The sequence below is a fragment of the Stereum hirsutum genome, assembly GCF_000264905.1.
Source record: "Stereum hirsutum FP-91666 SS1 unplaced genomic scaffold STEHIscaffold_29, whole genome shotgun sequence".
Lineage (NCBI taxonomy): Eukaryota > Fungi > Basidiomycota > Agaricomycetes > Russulales > Stereaceae > Stereum > Stereum hirsutum.
Window position 1 is genome coordinate 24,665 of NW_006763159.1, and position 19,332 is coordinate 43,996.

A 19,332-nucleotide genomic window follows, 5' to 3' on the forward strand; every position below is an offset into this window, starting at 1 on the left:
AGCGTAGAGTAGATGGAGTCAACACGAGAACCGACGAGAACCAGGACAAGCACACAACGCCGCTAAGAAAGAAACACAGGAGACCGAAATTCACACAAACCCAAGAGAATACAAGATGAACAACGCGGAAAGTCAATCAACGCTGACTGACTCCCACGGCACGACGAACGACTACCATCCCGAATAATGGTAATCGTCCGCCCAACTCCGATTCCTCGCCATCGCCTTCTTCTTCCTCTCATTATACTCCTTCTCCGTCTGCTCATCCATACCGCCAGCCGCATCCCCGTTCGCTCTCGCCTTCCCCTTATCCTGCCCCTGCCCCTGTTGACCTTGACCTTCCCGCTTCTGCCCCGACTGACTAGTCGTCGAAGTCAACGGCCTCAACCCACTCCCAAGCGCCTGACCGGTCATCCCCATCATCCCACCAGCCGTACTCATACTCCTCTTCGTCAACCCGCCCACCTGCGGCTTATTCACCTGACGCTCCCACAGCAAATTCCGTCTGACACTCTCACTGATCTCCGTACTCATCATCTGCCTCCTCGTCGTTCTCGGCGTACTAGGCGCCGCAGCCGTCGTGGGTAGATTCCACGGATGGTTCAACGGAATCGGGGCCGTGGCGACACTGGGTAACGTAGGACGAGTAGCGATAGGAGGATCAGAGGGATGAGGAGGCTTGGACGTGGAGGGAGTGGGACGATCAGAATGACGGCGGCGGAAGTTGTTGTCGGCAGCGAGAGCGGCGAGTTTTTCGTGTGCATAGGAACGGGAAAGGTTCGAGGGCGACTCGGCGTCCGTCTCAGAGTCGGAATCCATTTCTTGGTCCTGCGGACGACCCTTCGGCTGATAATGACCATTACCACCGTTGACGTTATTGCGGTCGTTGTTGGGCGAAACACCAGTACCGTTCGTCTTTGGGGCCTGAGCGGTGACCTGAGCAGCGACAGGGAGCGCGACCGCAGATTTGCTCGTCGACAACGTTGGCATCGCCATCGAAGGCCTCGACGGACCTGCCTGACCCTGACCCTGCCCCATAGTCATCATCATCCTCCCCAACCCGCTCGCCGACGACATATCATGCGAAGACATCACCCTCACCGGGTGATTCTCCGGGAAAAGGCTCGGGTCCGGATTCAACAACGCGCTCAAGAAGCCGGAGTGCGTCCTGTTGAGGTTGGAATATGACCTCTTCGGTTGCTTCGCAAACATCTCCCGCTCCCGCTCAACCTGAAGGAGCCGCTCTCGGACCTGAGCCTCTTCGAGTTTCTGCGCCGTCGTTTTCTTGGAATTGTTGAGATTGCCGTGATTACGTTTGGCGTTGGTGGGATGGGTAGTCTCGTCGGCGGACATGTCTTCAGAAGCCCAGGAGCCGGAGTCGTCTTCCGAGTCATCGTCCGTAGTTTCGTATTCGTCGGAACTGTGGGTGACGACGATGCCTCGGCGTTGCTGTTGCGGATTTGGCTGACGAGTAGAGCTGGTTGGAACAGCCGGGGGAGGTGGTGGTTTGGCTTGTGTCGTACGCGAAGGAGGTATGGGAGGTGGAGGCATTGCGCGAGCATCGGTCTCAGCAGTCGTAAGACCCGTCGTAGCCTTCAAGGAACTCCGCTCTGGCGCAGACGTGGTCTTCATAAGAGGCGGCGGAAGAACGTTTGTCGGAACGGGAGGTGCGGGTTGAAGTGGTTGTAAGGGCGCCGATGGATTAGACGTCGTCGAAGTGGGGCTCTTCGTCTTCTCCTTAGACTCCTCTCCCCTCTCCGGCGGACTCGTCGACTCCGTCTTCCTCGACGCACTACTTCCCACACTCCCAACGTTGAACGTCGCCCTTCCCTTCGACTCCCCACCTCCCGCGGCCTCTGGACCAATGGATGTTGCCCATGTCGAGCAGTGACGAAGCGATGCATTGGGGGACGTACGGGGGCGTGTCTCACTGCACCGAGAGCTGAATCCTTTCCTCGCTTGGTGCCTACGCCCGTCGTATGCGAACGCTGAGGTCTTCGGGACGACGAGTTGATGCTGACCCTGGTGACGTTGGAGTTTATCGAGCTCGGTTGGGGCTGCGGTTGTATTTCGGGATGGAGGGGGGATTTGGGCTGGGATTGTGAGTGAGACTGCCGGTCGGACGAGGGTAGTTTTGACTGTGGAGGTGCAAGAGGAACGGGTTCCGGTTCGGGGCGAGTCGAACGACGACGATCCTGCTCCTCTCTTTCCCTCTCCTTCTCTCTCTCACGTTCCCTCTCTCGCTCCTTCTCCCTCTCCAACTCCAACCTTCTCTGCTTCTCATTCTCTATGTTCATCTCCCGCTCCCTCTCCGCTTCGCGTTCTCTCACCCTCTCTCGTTCCGACCGTCCTGTACTCCCCGTCATCCCGGTCCTATCCGTCGTCGTCGTCGTAACGGACGTCCCTCCCAAACTTGCCCGCTCAGGAGACGGCGACTCCGCCTGTTGTAGGAAGAACCTCCTGTCCGCAGGTCTCAGAGTAGCGCTCGCCGTCCCCGTCGTATCCTCGTTGGCACTCCTTCCACCAGTCCCGATCATCCCAAGCCATGTGCCTGCCCCTCTCTCGATCGATCCCAGAGCCCTCGGTTTCGCCTTCAAGCTTAAGCTCAAAGGTGGCGGTGGCGCGAAGCCGTTGGGTTTCGAGCTGGACAACAGACCGTTCGCACGTGAAACCGCCTGCGCCGATCGATTGGGCGACGGAACCGGGACCAACGGAGGCTGGGGATTGGCCAAGGGAAAGCTGTTTGTAGCACCGTTGGGACCGCTCGATTTCGAGTTTGATGGCGAGGATTGCGAATGAGAGTGCGACGTGGTGGATGGAGTCGCGGAGGCCGATGGGGCGATGACAGACGACGATGGGTCCCAACCCGAGAGCAAAGCTGAGCCTGATGGCGGGTGCGAAGGCTGGGAAGAATGCGACGGATGCGATGAGCGTGTCGAGTGGGAAGGGTACAAAGGTGTGTGGGCGAGGGTAGGAGCAGGGCGAGCAGAGGTGGAGACATGAGGCGGAGGTAGTAAGTGAGCCTGTGCCTGCGATTGAGGCTGTGGGTGTCGGAGTGTTGGAGAGCTGCCCTTGATGGGATGAATCGGATTGGAATGAGGGTTGAAATGAGTGACAGGCGAAGGAGGTGCTGGTGTAGCGGGAGGTGTGGGATGTGGCGTAGGGTTCACGACGACTACGCGGGGGAAGAGAGACGATGTGGATATAGAGTTCGATCCGGAGGGAGGTGTGAATGGAGCATGCGGAGATTGCGAAGGTTGTGAGAGCAGCATGGCGGGAAGGGGAGATACGACAACGCAGGTGGAATCGGGTCGTGGCGGTATTGAGGACGCGGCGCGGGAAGGTCTGGGCTGGTGATTAGGCCCGACTAGCTTGTTGTCCGGGAGCATGTCGACGATGATGCGGCCGACGGATGAGCTGGACTTAGAGCGGATACTCGATGGACGGTAGCTCGACGCGGGAGAGACCGAGAGTCGATGGTCAATCTCGGAGAATGATGCGCCGGCACGTCCATTCGGAGAGGAGGGCGAGGGGACGCGCTTGGTGGAGGTAGAGGTGAGGTATGGACCTGGCAAAGAACACGATGAGGACGGGAACCGAAGAAAGATACGGAATGAATGGCACTCACCATCGTAGTAACGGGCGTCGTCCTGCTGAGATATGGGAGAGAGCGGTGTCTCGACGCCGTTCACGCTATGGTCGATAGGTTCGGGGGACAGACTCCGGGACGAAGGTAGGGAGGAGCGATATTGAGAAACTTCGCGATACCAAAGGCGCCAGGAGATGTTCTCCAGCCGTTCGCCTTCCTGCAACGAATCTTTGCATTTCGTGAAGACTTTTGCAATGAATTCGATGAGTATCACATGGAAAGAAAACAAAAGAGGCGGAAGGACGTACTATGCCAAAGTCCGGAAAGCGCTTCACCTCCGTCGAGGTCTTTCACGACATCAGCCGCGACAGAGAGCACGGGCGACGGGAACGACACGAGCATCGAGCCCAATACCAAGTTGTGATAGTAAAATTACAGCGACGAAACGCACAAAAAGAGAATTGAAAACAAGCAGATCCCGACGAGTGGGGTGCCGCAGAGGGCTCGAAAGTCCGTCGTCGGTAGTCGATGAGACGCGAGCCTTTGGATGCTTCAAAGAGCGCTCGAAAAGGGGATGAAAAAAGCCAGTGCTCGCGACGTTGATGGTCGTCGTCGTCGTCGTTGACGTCGAGCAAAAGGCGGGCGGTCGACGGTTTGGCTGTCGTCCAGCTGTTGACGGTTCGAGTATGAGCGACGAACGAAAGTGAAGCCAGCCCACGCCAGCGCCCCTGACTTCCGGCCCGCGATCACCGACCCAATCCGACCTTAGTCTTGTCCAATTTGGGAGGTTTTGGCGGGGCGACCCCCAAAGACCATATATGGAAATTCAATAGTTCCGGGAGGTTTTCCTGATGTACCTGTTTGTCCACTATCGTTCGGGACTATCGTTCGAGTTGTCGCCTCGCTGGGGTCTCAAACTGTATCTAAATATTTGTGAGCTACGGTCAACTACGGACCGCCACCTGAAACTGCACCCTACCTCGCTCGTCTTCAGCCTGTCTCATTCCTGCTACCCGGTGCCGCTACACCTGTGCCAGCCATCCATACTACAGAAGGACCTGACCATGCAGAGGGAGCACCGCCAGCAGGTATAACAGGAATCAATGAGGACCACGATGAAGACGCCCCATCAAGTGATGAGACCGATGAGGAGCTGAGCTCAACATCAGATGATGGGTTGTACGTCAGGGCCACAGTGGCGTCCGGGGAGGAATCGGACCAATCACGGCACCGGGACCAAGGAGTGAGCGAGTGTTAAAATATAATCTAAAGCTTCACTGATACCTCAAATCCATGGTAGCCACCTTGAACTATGTGCCTCAATAAAAAAAATGGAGTTTCCACTGAAGTTCAGTGATATAGACGGTGGGCAGTGATGTGGCAGTGGCATGTGTGGCGGTGGCACCGGCAGGTCGGTGTAAAAGGTCTGTGGTATGGTGGTGGACACCACTTCATGTCAAACCACAGATATTTTTTTCTCGACCTGGGAAGAAAATTTTGCTAAGAAAGTAACCCCTACTTCAGATCAAATCCGCTGTTTCGAAGTGATCCTATATTCCTAACCCTAACCCTAATTTAACCGCCAAATCGACTCGAGATCACCGACATAGACCCTACCTAACACATTGAAAATATGTTTGAACAACAGGCTTTACCATAGAATCTAGGTGTCAGTCTCAGAGAAAGTGTATCTGAGCTTTCAATTGCATCAGGAAAAATGTCTGGCTGCCCGCCACATCAACAACAGGGTTAGCTGGTCGCCACACATCCATATATGGATGTATTATGTAATCAAAACCGCCAAATCCATTTTGGGAAAACCGAATTTTGGAATTTTGGAAAACTGGTCCGGCCAATCTGTTCGTTACACCCCTAGGAGTGTTTTCCTGCATTTGCTAAGGACTCGGAGCAAATCTCGTCGAGCAGTAACATATCCGCGCGGAGAGTCAAGACTTGTCACGAAGTGGTGTCCACCACCATACTCGTACGTGTTATTGCTCGCACTTACTACCCATTTGGCAATCTGAAAAATGGTTCTACAGATAGTTTGCATGTGTTAGCATATGAGTAAATTGCTATTCTAATGGAGCATGGCCATAATTTCAAGCAAAAGCCGAGATTTGAGCATCCATGACCACCGCCACTCGTACTTACAATATTGTTTAGTCCTACAGAGTCGGTACAAAGCTGGCACCTACAAGGATGTATGTTGTCTTCAAGAGTCCACCGTACATACATTGATGTAACTGACGGTCCTCGGGTGCGCTTACAATGGTGTAACAGAGTCATTGTAAGCACCCTTCAGTTACAATTATTGTAACCAGTGATCGTCTCTCTTGAACACGCCTACAATTACGATTCCATGAGGTACGAATGAATCGTGTATAATTGATTTTCTTTGCTTCTTTCTTTTCAGCTTGACCCCCCCACTTCCTTATTTGGGTTCTTGAGCAGAATTCACACGGTTTTCAGTGGCGCGCGCCATTGGGCCACTTTCGCTTCGTCTTTCACCGTCGTACTGCCTCTCGTCTGCTTTGCGTCTCTAACCTACTTATTCTCTATGTCCTGCTTCATTCTATGTGGTCCTGTTTTCTTTCCTTTGACCTTCCATCCCTCTCGTGTGATGTGCGGCTTCTGGCCTCTCTACTCGTCCAGTTCAACTCCGTCGACGGGCGTACCCAACTCACAACTCACCTTTTAGTGGTTTTCCGGGAAGTTCTGGCGTGTCACCGTGCGTATCACCATCGCTTTTTGTTTCTCACTCCATAAGGTTGTGATGCGTTTCTATCTCGGTCATGACAATGAGGGATCTGTTACTTGTGGTACACATTGGCAGTTGGTTCTTCGGCCCGGTACGTTCCTCTCCCTCTGGCTTCCTTACGCTCTGTCTGTGCCTCCCATTTTACCTCGTGTATGGCTTTTTCCGTCATTTCTCACAGGCAGTCTACTCTCCAACCTCTCCGCTGTGTTTGGCGCGTAATCGTCCCCGTCGTTTCTTGGGTCCCTCAATGACTGCGTGGGCGCATATTCCTACACGTATCGGTCCGTCATAGTTTGTTCTGTATCTTTATCCTTGGCCTCTGTACGTTCGCTGTCATGCAATGGGCTCACGTAGCCTTCCCTCTCTCATCTCTTCCCCACCATCTTGTTATAGCTAGTGTATGGTGTACCGACCTTCGTCCTGCCTGTAGTGCGCCCTCCACACCTTGCCGATATTGACGCCCAGCCCGATATATTCAGAATTCGGGATACTTACTAGATGGCGCTTTGTGCGTTCGCACACCCAGCTCTTGTACGTCCACGTTCCGAATTCACGTTCTCCTGCCCCCTGTCTATTTCTTTGTTGATATGTTTGTCGCCAGTCTACGCCGGTTCGAACATCCTTCCCCGCTGCCTTTGCTTTCAGTACGATTGGCGTTCTACGGATAACATTCTCTGCCTTCGCCTCTACTTATTATGCCTAGATACCATCGCGTATCGGTTGACGCTGAGTCCTTTTACTTATTTTATCTCATCCTTGTGGCTCTCAAGTTGTCTCTTTTCAGGCCTTAACGCGCTCAGTACCCGCCTACTCTTTTGGATTCATTGTGGTTTCTGTATCGGCTTATGCGGTAACTCGACGTCATCTCGTTCGGTTGATTCTATCACTACGGGAATAATGCCGTACGCATTTCGTATCTATTCTGGACTTTATCTTGTCTTATGCTTTCCGTCTCGGTTCGTCTAAGCTGCACCACCTGCTATATGTTCGGTGTGTACGAACTAGGTATGGCTGGTCAAACCTTGAATAAATATTAATCATCAGACGCGATCGCGTTTTGTTTATTTGTAGCTCACCTTGATGGCCCTTTCGAGTACGATTACCCTGTCAAACGTTGCGATCGTAGAGGGATCCACGTTAAGACCAACGGGTCCGTACCACAAGTCCATCCAAACGGGTATGTCTACTATATCTCCGATACTTATAGTATCAGGCTCTATAGTCACTAATCTGTTCTCCATCAGCTTCTCCACCCTCATTGGCTATATCAATGGTGAGTTGTTTTGTTATCGTCATCTGTGTACTGTATTCGCTGCTCACCTGTCTGTCTTTATGAGGCCGGCGTCGCAGCACAAATATCATGTCGCCCCAGGTTTCCGCTGTTATGGTGCGGTACGTCTTGGTTGGTCTTCCGCTGGCGATGTCGGAGCACGCTTTGCGTATGTCGTACACTCTCTTGTGTTGTTTAGCGAAACTCATGACGTCCACGGGTCCTCCGTGGCTTAGTTGGATTAGCTCGTCTTTGTCGGTGTTGTAAGGCAACGAACTGCGCGTGTCAGTTTTCGTGCCGTTCAACATAATCTTGGCCTACCTGTAATCTCGAAGGTTGGTTCCCACCACCATTGCCTTCACCCGCACCGTGACTAAAACTTGAGGTTTGGTGATGTACACCACGTCAGCGTATATGCCGCTGTGCTCTTCTTCCTCGTTGAAGAACGTGATGACGGTTAACCAGGTGGCTAGGTCTCTATCTTCGCTGGGGACGGCTATCATGTCCCCGGTAAACGCCTCCTTTTTCTCTTTCCCGTCGTAGATGTTTCCGAACTCGACGGTTATCTCTTTGTCTGTTTTATGTCGTTAACCTCGCTCCCTCTGTTCCGTCGTCTATTTCATGGTCTTGCTCACCTTGTATTAGCGACATTGTGTCTCCCGTATTCAGTGGGGCTTTCTGCTGTCGTCCTCCATCTCCTTTGTCCCTGTATCTATAAAGTCTAGCGGCACGTTGTCCTTTGATAGGGGAGCACGTTCGTCTTTACTTCTAGGAAGGCCCCATTTTGCAATGAATGACCGTCTCTGATAGGTCCGCCATATCTCTCGTTTCTGTGCGATTGCACATGACTTTTGTGTTTGCTTATCTGGAATGATGCCATCTGCTCCGGGTTTTGGGCTAGGATTCGTTGTTGTCGTTACGCATGGTTCTCATTCTCTGTCCTAAATGTACTTTGCTTTTGCCCGTATAATCCTCTTGTTGTTCAACCGGTTGATATGCGTCACTCTCAAATGTCATTCATCCTTCTAGATCTGGTATCTTTCTGCTATGGGTTTCCCTTTCGGGTAAATGTATACGGCACAAATTCAAATGTCTATGGCTCTTTATAAAGGATCTACCCGTGGATCATCGGATCGTCATCGTCCCGCGCTCCGGCCTCCACGTTGTTCCCGTCCAACTCTTTCGGTTCGTCATCATCCTGCGCTCCGGCCTCCGCGTTGTTCCCGTCGAACTCTTCCGGATTGGTGTCGTCATACTGATTATCCTCCGTAGGCACCTGCCTCATCCTCTTACTTGGAGGTGCGGTGAACGGAGTCGCGTCGTCGGTGTCGTACGCAGTGCTCCTCTTGAGCTGGGTACGGGGGGTAGTGATGCTCTTTGTCGACTTTAATCTGCTCAGCCAGTCCTGTGTCCCTCATTGTCAGTGCTCCTTCCGCGCCCCGTCGTTCTATGATGTGCTTACCATGTAGAGTTCGTTGTCCAGAAGTGCGATACTCCGCAACAACGGCACCATACGATACATCATCTTGTCGTTGGTCGGCACGACACGGAACGATACCTCGAGTTGAACAATCTGGCCGACTCTGAATCTGCTCGGCTCGGTTCTCGCCCACCTTGAATCTCTCGTTAGTGTTAATACTTCTCGCGATATACACTTCACGCTCACTTTGATTTGGCCGCGTTTATCTTGTGCTGGTGATATCTGACCATATTGTCTTGGAGGTGCTTTCCTCTCCCCCCTACCGCCTTGGTTAGTAGACCAAACGGGTCGATCGCCTTGGGAAGGTTCTCAGAGGTCTCTCCTTTGCAGACGTGGGACGGAGTGAAGTAGCGCGTGCCGAACGTAAGTCCTTGTTGACCTTCAAACGATTCGCGCTTAGTATGCTTCAAGGCCCCGCTCGGGAACTCTAGACCGAACAGAGCGTGTATATCTTCTATAGCCGTTATAACATTGCATAAAGTCTCGTCGTCAGCGGCGATAATGGATATCTCTTGCATGGCGGACATGGCGACTTCGGGTATCCTATATATGAACGGCCGTCGCGGTCAGTTTTTGGTTTTATTGGGAGTGACCGCGCTGATAACTCACTGGTTCTGTGTTCTTATAGGCGGCAGGTTGCTCTGTACCAGTATGCCTGCCAGAACAAACGACGGTTCTATGGTTTCTTGCTGGTCGTTCTCGTCTACGTTGGTTTCCACCAGAATGGCCGAGTGACCGTCTTTCTTTTTCTCGACGTGTATGTTTCTCTGACAGAACGTGACGGTGAGTGTGCTTCTCTGCGTTTTTCGATCTGTTAAACTCTGACGTACCTTTCCGTATGAAGCCAGGTCCTGGGTGTTGTCGTAGTCGTCCGTTACTCTTCTAATTACTTCCTTTGCGTATGCTTCTGTTTTGGTGCGTAGATGCGTCAGAATATATGTGAGAGGGTATGCCGGTATGCATGCACTGCTCGATACTAACTGTTCTCCGGTACACTGAGGAACCGTAACAAGCCGGCTGTAGAGGTCATGGCTGGCGTCATTCGAGTTTCCCCGTTACTCCCTTCTGCTTTCTTATTTAGACGCGGCCGACTTAGCGTTTTTTGCGGTGTTGGCGTCGGTACCGCCTGGTGCCCTCGGCTGTATTGTCTTTGAAATGATATATTTGCTGTGTGGCTGGTGACTTCGTCCGCTTCGATTTCGAAGACTCCAGGTTGAGCTTTATCTCGCTGGTGTTTAACTTCTGGTGCCTCTCCGTTTGCTGTTTTTCATCAGTCAAATTCCTGTCACTTTCCTACTCCACCGTTATTGATGCAGGCCTTGGTTTTGCTGACCACTTCTTGCTGCTGCTTTGGCTTTGGGTAAATGTTGGCTCATCTTGGCTGCTACTATTTGTTCAGCTGTCGTGTACGATGCGCTGATATCTTCTGTTGTTCTCTACGGGTATTTATATTCGCTTGCTCCACGAACTGAGTCCAGTTTGAACTCCGCTTCCGTCTGATCCGAACACACTCCTGAACGTCCTATTTCGGTGTCCCTGGCCTGTTCATGGCTTCGGTGTCTGGCATTTGTTATAGACGTTACTCTGCGCGCGTTCTCTTCGTGTCCTGTGCCAGCCATGAGCCGATCCACCGCGCTTCGTTTCTGGGCAACGTCTTCTTGGCGGTATTGTATCTGTGTCCCTTTCTTTCAGCCTCTCCTCCTGCCCGGTGACCATCCTATAATTCATAATGCCTGATGGGCGGTCCTTATCCGCTCGTTATTTGTATGTGCACTTATCTGTGCACTTCTTTTTCTACTTGGCTTTTCTACTGGTCCCTTATCTTTCTTCCTGCTAGCTTCTCTTCCACTCGCACCACCCGTCCTTGAGATTATTTGTCGAGCTCCCTAGGTAATCATTTTTGTTTTTATACCTTGGTATCCGTACGGCTCGACTTGCTTTTCGCCCCGATTTTGCGCTGCCCTTCTTTCTCCATGGCGCCTCGCAGAAAAGCCACTCCCGGGGGTGCTGGACCTCCCAGTAAGCGCTCCGATGCCAGTGGCCCTGGTTCCGTAAAGCCTACCAGGTCTTCTCGCAAGTTGTTCGTTTTCTTACCTTTCTTTGTGCTGCATCTTCTTGTTTGTTAATTCCTTTATAATCCAGGACACTATCCGCCAAGGCCGCTGCCGGTGTTGATGACGGTGTCAAGCCCGCTCACGTGTGAGTTGTCAGTGTCTTTCCATGCTTCACGCTAAAATTGTAGGTCTAGTATATCCATTCCTAAGTCTCGCCCTCTACCGTCCGATGTAAAGTAAGTACTGTGTATTATGCTTTCTGTTCTCTTCTTATTTGTTTCGTCAGTGAACGCACCATTGTAGAAACCGACAGCGATTCTGAAGCAGCCGTTGCCTCGACCCCGGATAAGGCTCCCGCGAGTGCTGTAAATCCGGCCGGATCCAGCGGCAAGCGAAAGAAAGTAGTGCTTAGGTGTGTCTCCTTTGCTGTCGATTTCCTTCATCCTCCGTTGCTGACTATTGTTTGTTTCCGTTGTAGCGATGGCTCTGAGCCTGCCTCGCCTGTGTTGCCCAATCACTCGCCCAAGAAGAAGAAGACTGTGTCGGTTAAATCTCCGATCACTAAGCGTGTTGTACGGTCCGTACATCTTGTTTCTTCCTTTTGTTCTTTTTCTGCCTCCTTGATTGATGGTTCGTGTGTCTGTTTTACGGTGACCGCAGTGTGGACGTACCTGTAGCACCCGTTACACCTCCTAGGCTTCGCAAAAAATCGACTCGTGCGGTTGCTGTTGCAAAGAAGGAGCCTGCCAGGTAGGTTGTCGCCCGTTCTTATCCTCGTCTTGCTCTGATTATCCCTTGTTTTCACGTAGTGATATGGAAGACGACTCCGACTCGGAGGCGGAGGCGGAGGCGGAGGCGGAGGCGGAGGATGGTTACGTCAGTGTCGACGGTCATACCGCCATTGCTGAGTGCGTATTTGCCTGAATTCTCCATCTCGTGTTCGGTTTCTTACTATACTTCTCGATATGCCAGACAATCTGACACAGTTGAGTATGAGTAAGTTGTATTAGTTTCGAACAAACGGTCTTATTCTAATTTGGACGTCCTTGTGTTCATTGATGCAGGATGGAGTATGTCGACCCCGACGAGCCAACCGTCTCCGATCAAGACTTCATCGACGACGCCCCCCTTGATGACGACTACAATGTACAGGACATGTCCGCCGATAGCGAAGCTGTTGCGGTACTTTCCGATGATGCAGTAGAGTATGTATCCGATGATAACGACGGGGTGCGTGGTGTTGCTATTGACGAATGTGTGCAAGATGATCAGGTAAAGCATCTTGTTGCATTAGTATCGATTGTTGTCTTGTTGACGTCTTCGTTGACAAACATTTTGTTCATGCCTTAGGAATACGACGTTGGTAGTGACGGTGCCTCCTTGCCTCCTGCGAGCGAGCCACCCAGTCCAAAGAAGAAAAAGAAAACTCGTGTGGCGGTTGTTCTGGATACGGTTCGTTTACTTTTTTCGCCCGTGTGTCCCGTTTGTATCGAGATTGACCGGTAAACAGGAAGAAGAAGAAGAAGACAGCGAAGTTGAGTTTGTAGACGAGTCACCGCCCCGTTCGCGTGCTCGTGGTTCCTCGGGCACAATAACTACAGTAAGTTTAGATATAGTCCCTCTTCTGTCATCTGTTGCTAAACTTTTCCAGCCTTCTACACCCAAGAAACTCCACACTGCTCCTAGAGGACCTGCCGGTACCTCTAAGAGACCTCCGTCCACGCCTGTTAGACTCGCTGCTGGTCCCAACCGGTTGAATCCTTCGCCAACCAAAGGTTCTACCAAGACTCCTGTCCAAGTTTCTCCAAGCACTACTGGGCGTGCGTCTGCTTCTAAGCCTCTGGTGAGTTGATGAATCTATTGTTATGTTCTTTATTTCGTTGTTTTCCTGTTTCTGCTTTCAAGTGCTCACATCCCTTGTACAGTCGAAGTCTCGTCCGTCATCCAGTACCAAGGTTAACTCTTCTGGGTGCGTTTCTGCTGTATTGAGATTTCTGTTCATTCCCACCTGACTCATTACGCCACAGCTCCGTCACCAAAGTCGTCCCTAGCCCGGGCAAGTTGGACAAAGGGAAACGTAAGGATATTGGGTCAGTGTCTCCTTTCACTTACTCTCTGCCATGTGCCCTTATCCTCGTCCATAGGTCGATTAAAGAGCAAGGTGCTCTCAGTCCTCACAGGTTGGCTTTGTTACTTGATCTCATCCTACATCCTTTTGCTAATTGCGTGTCCTTCTCAAGGAATAACACGTCTACCGGTACCTGCCAGGTTACCAATCTCAACGACATGGATCCGGAACTGATCAATACCTATCGTGACCTGTACCCCTTGAAGTAAGTTTAACTCTCAATTATCTGTATCCTCGGTCTCTAACTACCGGTGTTGGCAGACGGGCGTACATTGCGTCTGCTGCCGGTATCAGCGTGATGTTGACGCCCCTCTCTTGGTTGTCTGACGGTACCTACGGTGATAAGCCTATTAACGTCGGGTGTGTGCCTTTATCACCCGCTTCATTCTGCTATTCCATCTTGTTCAACTTGATCTTGATCCCAGCCTACTGAAGGACGTCATTACCTTCACCCAATGTGAAGGACTGAAGTTCATCAATCCAGCTAGGTTCCCTCCCTCTCGACTGGGCTCCGTCCGTGCCAATACGACCTCATCCATCACCTACAATCTTACCACCAAGGAATTGCCAATGGGTCCGGTATCTTGTGTCACATTTGGTTCCGTTGTGGACAGTCATCTCTTCCATCCCCGGGTCGCCGTTACCTCTGCTACACACAGTATCACTATCCTTCCCCTACACTGCGAATGGGAACGTACCTTGTCCTGTATAGGTAATGCTCTGGGTGAGAGGGCCTTGTCTCATTTCATCTATTTGAATGGCGTATCTTTCCAGGGTCAATGGGCAAAACCTAGTGAGTTTCGTCTGTTGTCTACTATCTACCTGTTTCTAATGTTCCACAGCGGAGGAAATAAAGAAGGCATGGGAGGAAGAACAGAACGGTTCTATCCTTCCGGTCTACGTCCCTCCGAAGCACGCGTTGGCGGTTTCCTCGGCATCATCCGGAACCGCTCCTGCACCTGGGCAACCCACGTCTTCGAACAGAGGGCTTGTTGGCCAAGGTCCTCCTTCCATACCTTACTCGTCTAAGAGTGAGCCTTTCCCTTAGTTTTTTTATTCTTGTCTTTGTTGCTTACTCTCTTATAGTTCCTGTTTTCGACTGCACCAGGTTCTTTCAACCTCGACGTGGTGATTTTGCCACCATGACATCCCTGGTCGACTTCTTTTCTCAGGCTGGAGCAGACCTTTGCCCTCAGATTTCAGGAGGTGAACTTCGCAAACAATCCTTTGTTGCCGTCTGTTATGGGGTGAACAAGTGGCGTAAACCGGATGCTCAGGAGCATGTGCCTTTCGGATTGGGTTTTAACATTCGCGCTGTGTACCTGTTGATCAACGGTCCAAAGGCCTGAGTTCTACTATACTTCTCCTTTTGTTCCTTTATATTTTTCGTATCCTACTGATCTACGGTATAGAGGACTTGTTCTTGCTTGTCCATCCGATATGGTCCAGTTTGTGTACCGGTTGTCATTCTCTGCCTCTCAATGAATTTGTCTTTTCTCGCATGGCCTTGCTGCTCTGAGTGTAACTTGGTCGCGCTGTTCTGCTTCATATATACTGCGCCCCACGCAGGCCAACTCCCTCGTCTATATCATGTGCCCATATCCAACAGAACGTTTACAAATGACGTGATACCATCTACCCTGGACTTGTCCCTTGACTTGTCTTCGTGTCTCCCGCCTCCGTACATCCTAAAATGTTCATGTATTCGTCAGTGATGTGGTTTACCAACCTCCTTGTTCAACGACTTGGGGTATGTGTTTGAATTTGTGCTTACCTATTCCATGTACCTCATCATCCTCATCAGATGGGTGTGAGCCTTGGTCACCGACGGCGAGAACAGTGGTTTGTTCTGCCAGTCGACCCAGTTTGGCTCATGTGTGATCTTCGTCGTTGAGCACTTGGACACGACGGCTATTCTGACATACGGTATCCATTGCTGATGATCTGTTACTACGCGTGCCCACGTAGCGCATCTGCTCTCTCCGTGTAGCCATACAAAGCCGACGGGTTCGCGAGGTCGATGATGTTCGAGCGTGGAAAGGATCGGGGTGATCTGGTGGCTCTCGACTCGCAAATGGTAGGATGTGAAGGCGTCGAGAGAGATACAGCGTAAGAAAACGGTGCTCGTGACTTCACCGTATTCGTCGCCAGGTGTTATTTCAAAGGACAAACGGGTGCCCTTGGGTACGCAAGTCTGCATTATCGCGTGAAGAGCGCGAGAATGGCTGTAGGGTACTTGAAGAGACAGTACGCTGCCGTCTGCAGCGGTCAGAACCAAGTCCACTGTGTTGTTGTGCTCGGGTGTTTCGGAGATGGTTACGAATACGCCGACGGATGATATCGTATGGAGATCTGTGAATGTTTGCGCAGCTGATTGGATGTCGGTATATACTGCGTGATGGCTGCCAGAGAATTCGTCCGTTATTTCGATGATGAGTACGCGCGGATTACAGTACCGTAGGTAGTGGCTGACGGCGGCTATGGAACCATGAGTACCGCGGATGGCAATGTATCGAACGTTGGACTGTGTGATGGGCTGTAGACCATGGGGACCGTACGCGTCCACGTCCCATAGTTGCAGCTCTCGTAGTGTAGTGATTGGTCGTATAGCGCGGTCCAGATGCTCGATGTTGAGAGGAAATCTCCCGTCGCCAGACTCGTAACCCGCTTGTACTTGCAGTGTGGTGAGCCGGTAGGGAGGTGTGAAGTGTTGCCAGGCGAAAGCCCGATCCCGGATACAGAGCACGTTGGCGGAAACGTGTGCGAGGTTTGCGATACCGACTTTGTAGCTGAGTTGGGTACCGTGTCGTCTCGCTACCAGTGGCGGGATGGTGGGTATTGCGGTGGGATGAGTCGGCAATGCCGCTACTACGCCGTTCCCTCCGCCGACAGCCCAGTTGAATGTGTTGTTGGCGGTCGCGTTACCCCATCCACCCATATTGGCCGGCGCGTTACCCCACCCGCCTACGTTTGCTACTATCACGGCGTCCTCGTCCTCCTCCTCTTCCTCTATACCTCTGGAACTCAAGAACAGCGTTTCGAGCGCGGGGAACTGATGCAGCTGCATGATCATGGACAGACCCGGCCATTCGGACGCCATTAGATCGATGTACAGTGTCTGAACTCGATTCTTGTGTTGGGAAGAGTGAAGGAGTATGTCGAAGTTGCTACGCGATCGAGCATCGCTCAGCAGCACTGTGAGTGGGCAGTTCTTGGAGTACTTGAGCGATCGTTGGACGTCTAGCTGGTCCATCTGCCCGAGTGGGAGTATTGTCCAGAGTATGCCGTGGTATGTGATCCGTTCGTTCATATTCTTGCATATCAGGCGGAGTCTAAAGAACTTGTCATACAATACGCGTAGTGTCTTCGTCCACGCGTTGGGTGACAGTTTCCAGAGCGTCCCGCTCCGCGTAAAATCCTGCATTATCGAGCAGAACAGAGTCTTCAGTATATGGTCAACGATATCGTCGGTCAGATTATGGAACGGAGGTAGGGTGCTCATCGTGATGGACATATTGTGTTGGGGGTCTTTGGTCTGGTACGGTTTGTGGCGCATTCACAGTTTGTGGAATAACGCGTGTGGCCCCGGTTCCTGTGGTCGGATCCGGAAATTTCCGTTCAGCATTATGGGGTTCCGGTTACGGTGTGTTAACGAATATCTGTACTTCTGCCTATATACAAGCTTGTACTCGGTCTATGCTTCTGCGGTTTATTCTGCTGTGACATACTGCGGATTAATATTGTTCATGTGTCGGTCTACTCACCTCGTTCTGAACGTATATTTCTTATCGATTTCTTCTTGTCTCGGAGGTATCCTGCGACTTGGTATATTCCGCCTGTATATTGGGCTGAAATACCGAACTCTGTGTGACTTGTGCATTCACCTTTGTCAACCACTGAGGTATTCTACATGACGCTTGCCTGGCATAAAAGGTCGCCATCCTCTCACTTGCCTTTCTTATTATGATATCCTCCGGTCCTTGCTGTGATGCATATCCGTGGCCATTGTGTCTCTCAACTCGTGCAATTTATTTTGTTCTGTGCTATACAGTGAGTGCGTCCATCCTACTTCTACCTTGAGGTCTGCCGATTAGTATTTGCTTCAGATTTTGACCCCTTATTCTTATAGCAACAACGCTCACCTTAGCCATATGACATTATCCTCTGGTGTTCTTTAAATCTCTTACTGTACGCCGTCTCTTTCGATGCCACGTCAACATTATGTGTCTGTGCACAATAATAAACGCGGTGGAATACTACTTTATAGGAAATATGCAGTCGTCGATGGAGTGCCTCTACTGTCTGTTGTACACCGTTCTCGACTGTACCATGCTGTTCGTTCATTTGGATATACAGTGTGCGGAGCAACGGAGCATTATTCTACTGTCATGGCTAGTAGTTCACTTGCCTATAAGTCTGTGACTCACATCCATCCACTCACCTGATCTATGTCGTCTGGGCTCCCTCCCTTTGAGTGCTGGCTGTCCATCGTCGATACTTTGTCAGCGTGCGATACTGTTTGGTATTCATCCGGTCTTGGCTTTCTTTTATGTGTATTCTGCCTGTTTTCCTGCCGGAATGACGCACCGACTGGAAATGAACGTTGGATGATACGGCGCGTTGGTCAGGTTGGATTTGAAGAGGGCACATAAAAGTTGTAAGCAAAGCCTGCTTACGTGGCAAACTGGTTCTGCGTGGCCGGGACCGTCGGGTGGCGTGCGTATTGTAGCCATGCTGGCGTTTTCTCATTATTTCAAATTTCTCTGTCTTGTCTTCTTTCTCCTTTTTCGACGCCCCATATTGCTGGCCGGTCTCTGCATCGGGTGTGTGCATGGAAACCATCTTCCCTAGAATCCGATGTATCGGTCTGCATAAAAGGAGCCAAAGCTGTGCTCTTATCTATTTATCTCTCTCGTTGTCAACTCTGTTCTGCGTCTTTCCACCTGGCAGCCATGTCTGCGTCTGCTTTCCAGCTTCGCCTTGAGTCCTGTGCCCGCCTTTCTTGTCGCAAATTCATACTATTTCTCCTCGTCATCGCGGTATGTTCTCTTTGCCTACGTTGTTATGGTATTTACTGACTGGTTATGTTCTCTACTATTGAAGACTGTCGCACCGCTCCGTGTTGCTGTACCACGTTTACCTTTTCTCTACGTCAAGTATCTGTCTCTCCATGTATGTGTTGTAAATCCTGCCTTTGTGTCTGATTATATTTGAAGCTCACATGTGTTCTTAGGTCGCCATGTATGCATTTGCCTCGGTCAGCCTTGTTCTGGCTATCCGTCGCGTATTAGTGATATACCAGTGTAATAACCAGTGTCCCAGTGCAGTCCTAGTGAATTCCCAGTTAAATAACAGTGATATAGGCAATCGTGTCGGAGGTGGCCCTGGTGGTGGTCGTCCAAGAATATCGTACGTTGTTTCCGACCTTGAGCCCCATGCACTCTTTCCCGTTCGGTGTGGAGGAGACCGTAAAGCGATTTTTATGCTTCAGGTTGAACGTAGCATCGTCACCCATGACTATAATTTGGATGAGTTCATCGTGACTCTACCTGTTCTATCCTTGATTTCGAGAGAGAGTAGGCCTACCCTAGAGGGTGTCATTCGTAGGCACGGAGTGGATCCCAAGCGAGGTTCTTCTGTGGATTCACTGAGGTTATCTCTTCCGAATCACCTTGATTGTCTACATTGTCCTTCTTGTTGTCTGGTGTTCAAGTTGTTACCTGAATCTGAGGCATCTGCGTCAAAGTCTGAGCCCAGGAAGAGACTAAAGGACTTATCCGGTCGTGCTGTCAGACCGACAGTGTCAAATAAATCTGTCCCTTCTTCGTCCAGTCCAGTACCTAGTCCTTTCCCTCCAACGCCTCCTTCTAAAAGGTTACTAGAGGACATTGTAAAGGGATATGTCCATGATATTCAACCGGATATGTGGTTGGAGGAAGGGTGTAAAGTGTGTGGCCTTCTCGTGACACACCCACAGTCAACCCCGTACGTCCCTGGTATCTTCGATGAGAATCTGCTGTATGCCGGTAATATGGTGGTCACCAGGCAGG

The 19,332-nt window shown here is 51.1% G+C and overlaps 5 protein-coding genes across 5 annotated transcripts; 1 reads left to right on the forward strand and 4 right to left on the reverse strand.

The window, feature by feature from the left end:
* Nucleotides 1-3,758: 3,758 nt before the first annotated feature.
* Nucleotides 3,759-3,991, reverse strand: STEHIDRAFT_30167 (DUF1752-domain-containing protein; the record flags this gene model as incomplete). Its single annotated transcript, XM_007311580.1, has 2 exons — nt 3,759-3,835; nt 3,898-3,991. Coding segments are annotated over 2 exons (171 nt in total), but the record flags the coding sequence as incomplete, so codon positions are not given.
* A 3,321-nt stretch (nt 3,992-7,312) lies between these two features.
* On the reverse strand, nt 7,313-8,271 carry STEHIDRAFT_116679 (uncharacterized protein; the record flags this gene model as incomplete). Its single annotated transcript, XM_007311599.1, has 5 exons — nt 7,313-7,351; nt 7,427-7,612; nt 7,671-7,896; nt 7,942-8,194; nt 8,256-8,271. The coding sequence occupies 5 exons, from the start codon at nt 8,269-8,271 to the stop codon at nt 7,313-7,315; spliced, it is 720 nt and encodes a 239-aa protein (XP_007311661.1).
* Nucleotides 8,272-8,734: 463 nt separating this feature from the next.
* Nucleotides 8,735-10,130, reverse strand: STEHIDRAFT_163870 (uncharacterized protein; the record flags this gene model as incomplete). Its single annotated transcript, XM_007311600.1, has 6 exons — nt 8,735-9,025; nt 9,083-9,233; nt 9,287-9,643; nt 9,710-9,867; nt 9,931-10,007; nt 10,082-10,130. 6 exons carry the CDS (start codon nt 10,128-10,130, stop codon nt 8,735-8,737), a joined length of 1,083 nt encoding a protein of 360 aa, XP_007311662.1.
* Nucleotides 10,131-11,073: 943 nt separating this feature from the next.
* On the forward strand, nt 11,074-14,631 carry STEHIDRAFT_163871 (uncharacterized protein; the record flags this gene model as incomplete). Its single annotated transcript, XM_007311601.1, has 20 exons — nt 11,074-11,180; nt 11,243-11,299; nt 11,349-11,390; nt 11,441-11,566; nt 11,633-11,731; nt 11,815-11,904; nt 11,964-12,062; nt 12,127-12,150; nt 12,219-12,426; nt 12,505-12,606; nt 12,665-12,754; nt 12,806-12,997; nt 13,080-13,123; nt 13,182-13,244; nt 13,299-13,334; nt 13,395-13,487; nt 13,544-13,642; nt 13,708-14,075; nt 14,125-14,313; nt 14,369-14,631. The coding sequence occupies 20 exons, from the start codon at nt 11,074-11,076 to the stop codon at nt 14,629-14,631; spliced, it is 2,391 nt and encodes a 796-aa protein (XP_007311663.1).
* Nucleotides 14,632-15,056: 425 nt separating this feature from the next.
* On the reverse strand, nt 15,057-16,796 carry STEHIDRAFT_116682 (uncharacterized protein; the record flags this gene model as incomplete). Its single annotated transcript, XM_007311602.1, has 1 exon — nt 15,057-16,796. The coding sequence occupies one exon, from the start codon at nt 16,794-16,796 to the stop codon at nt 15,057-15,059; it is 1,740 nt and encodes a 579-aa protein (XP_007311664.1).
* Between the last annotated feature and the right edge of the window lie 2,536 nt (nt 16,797-19,332).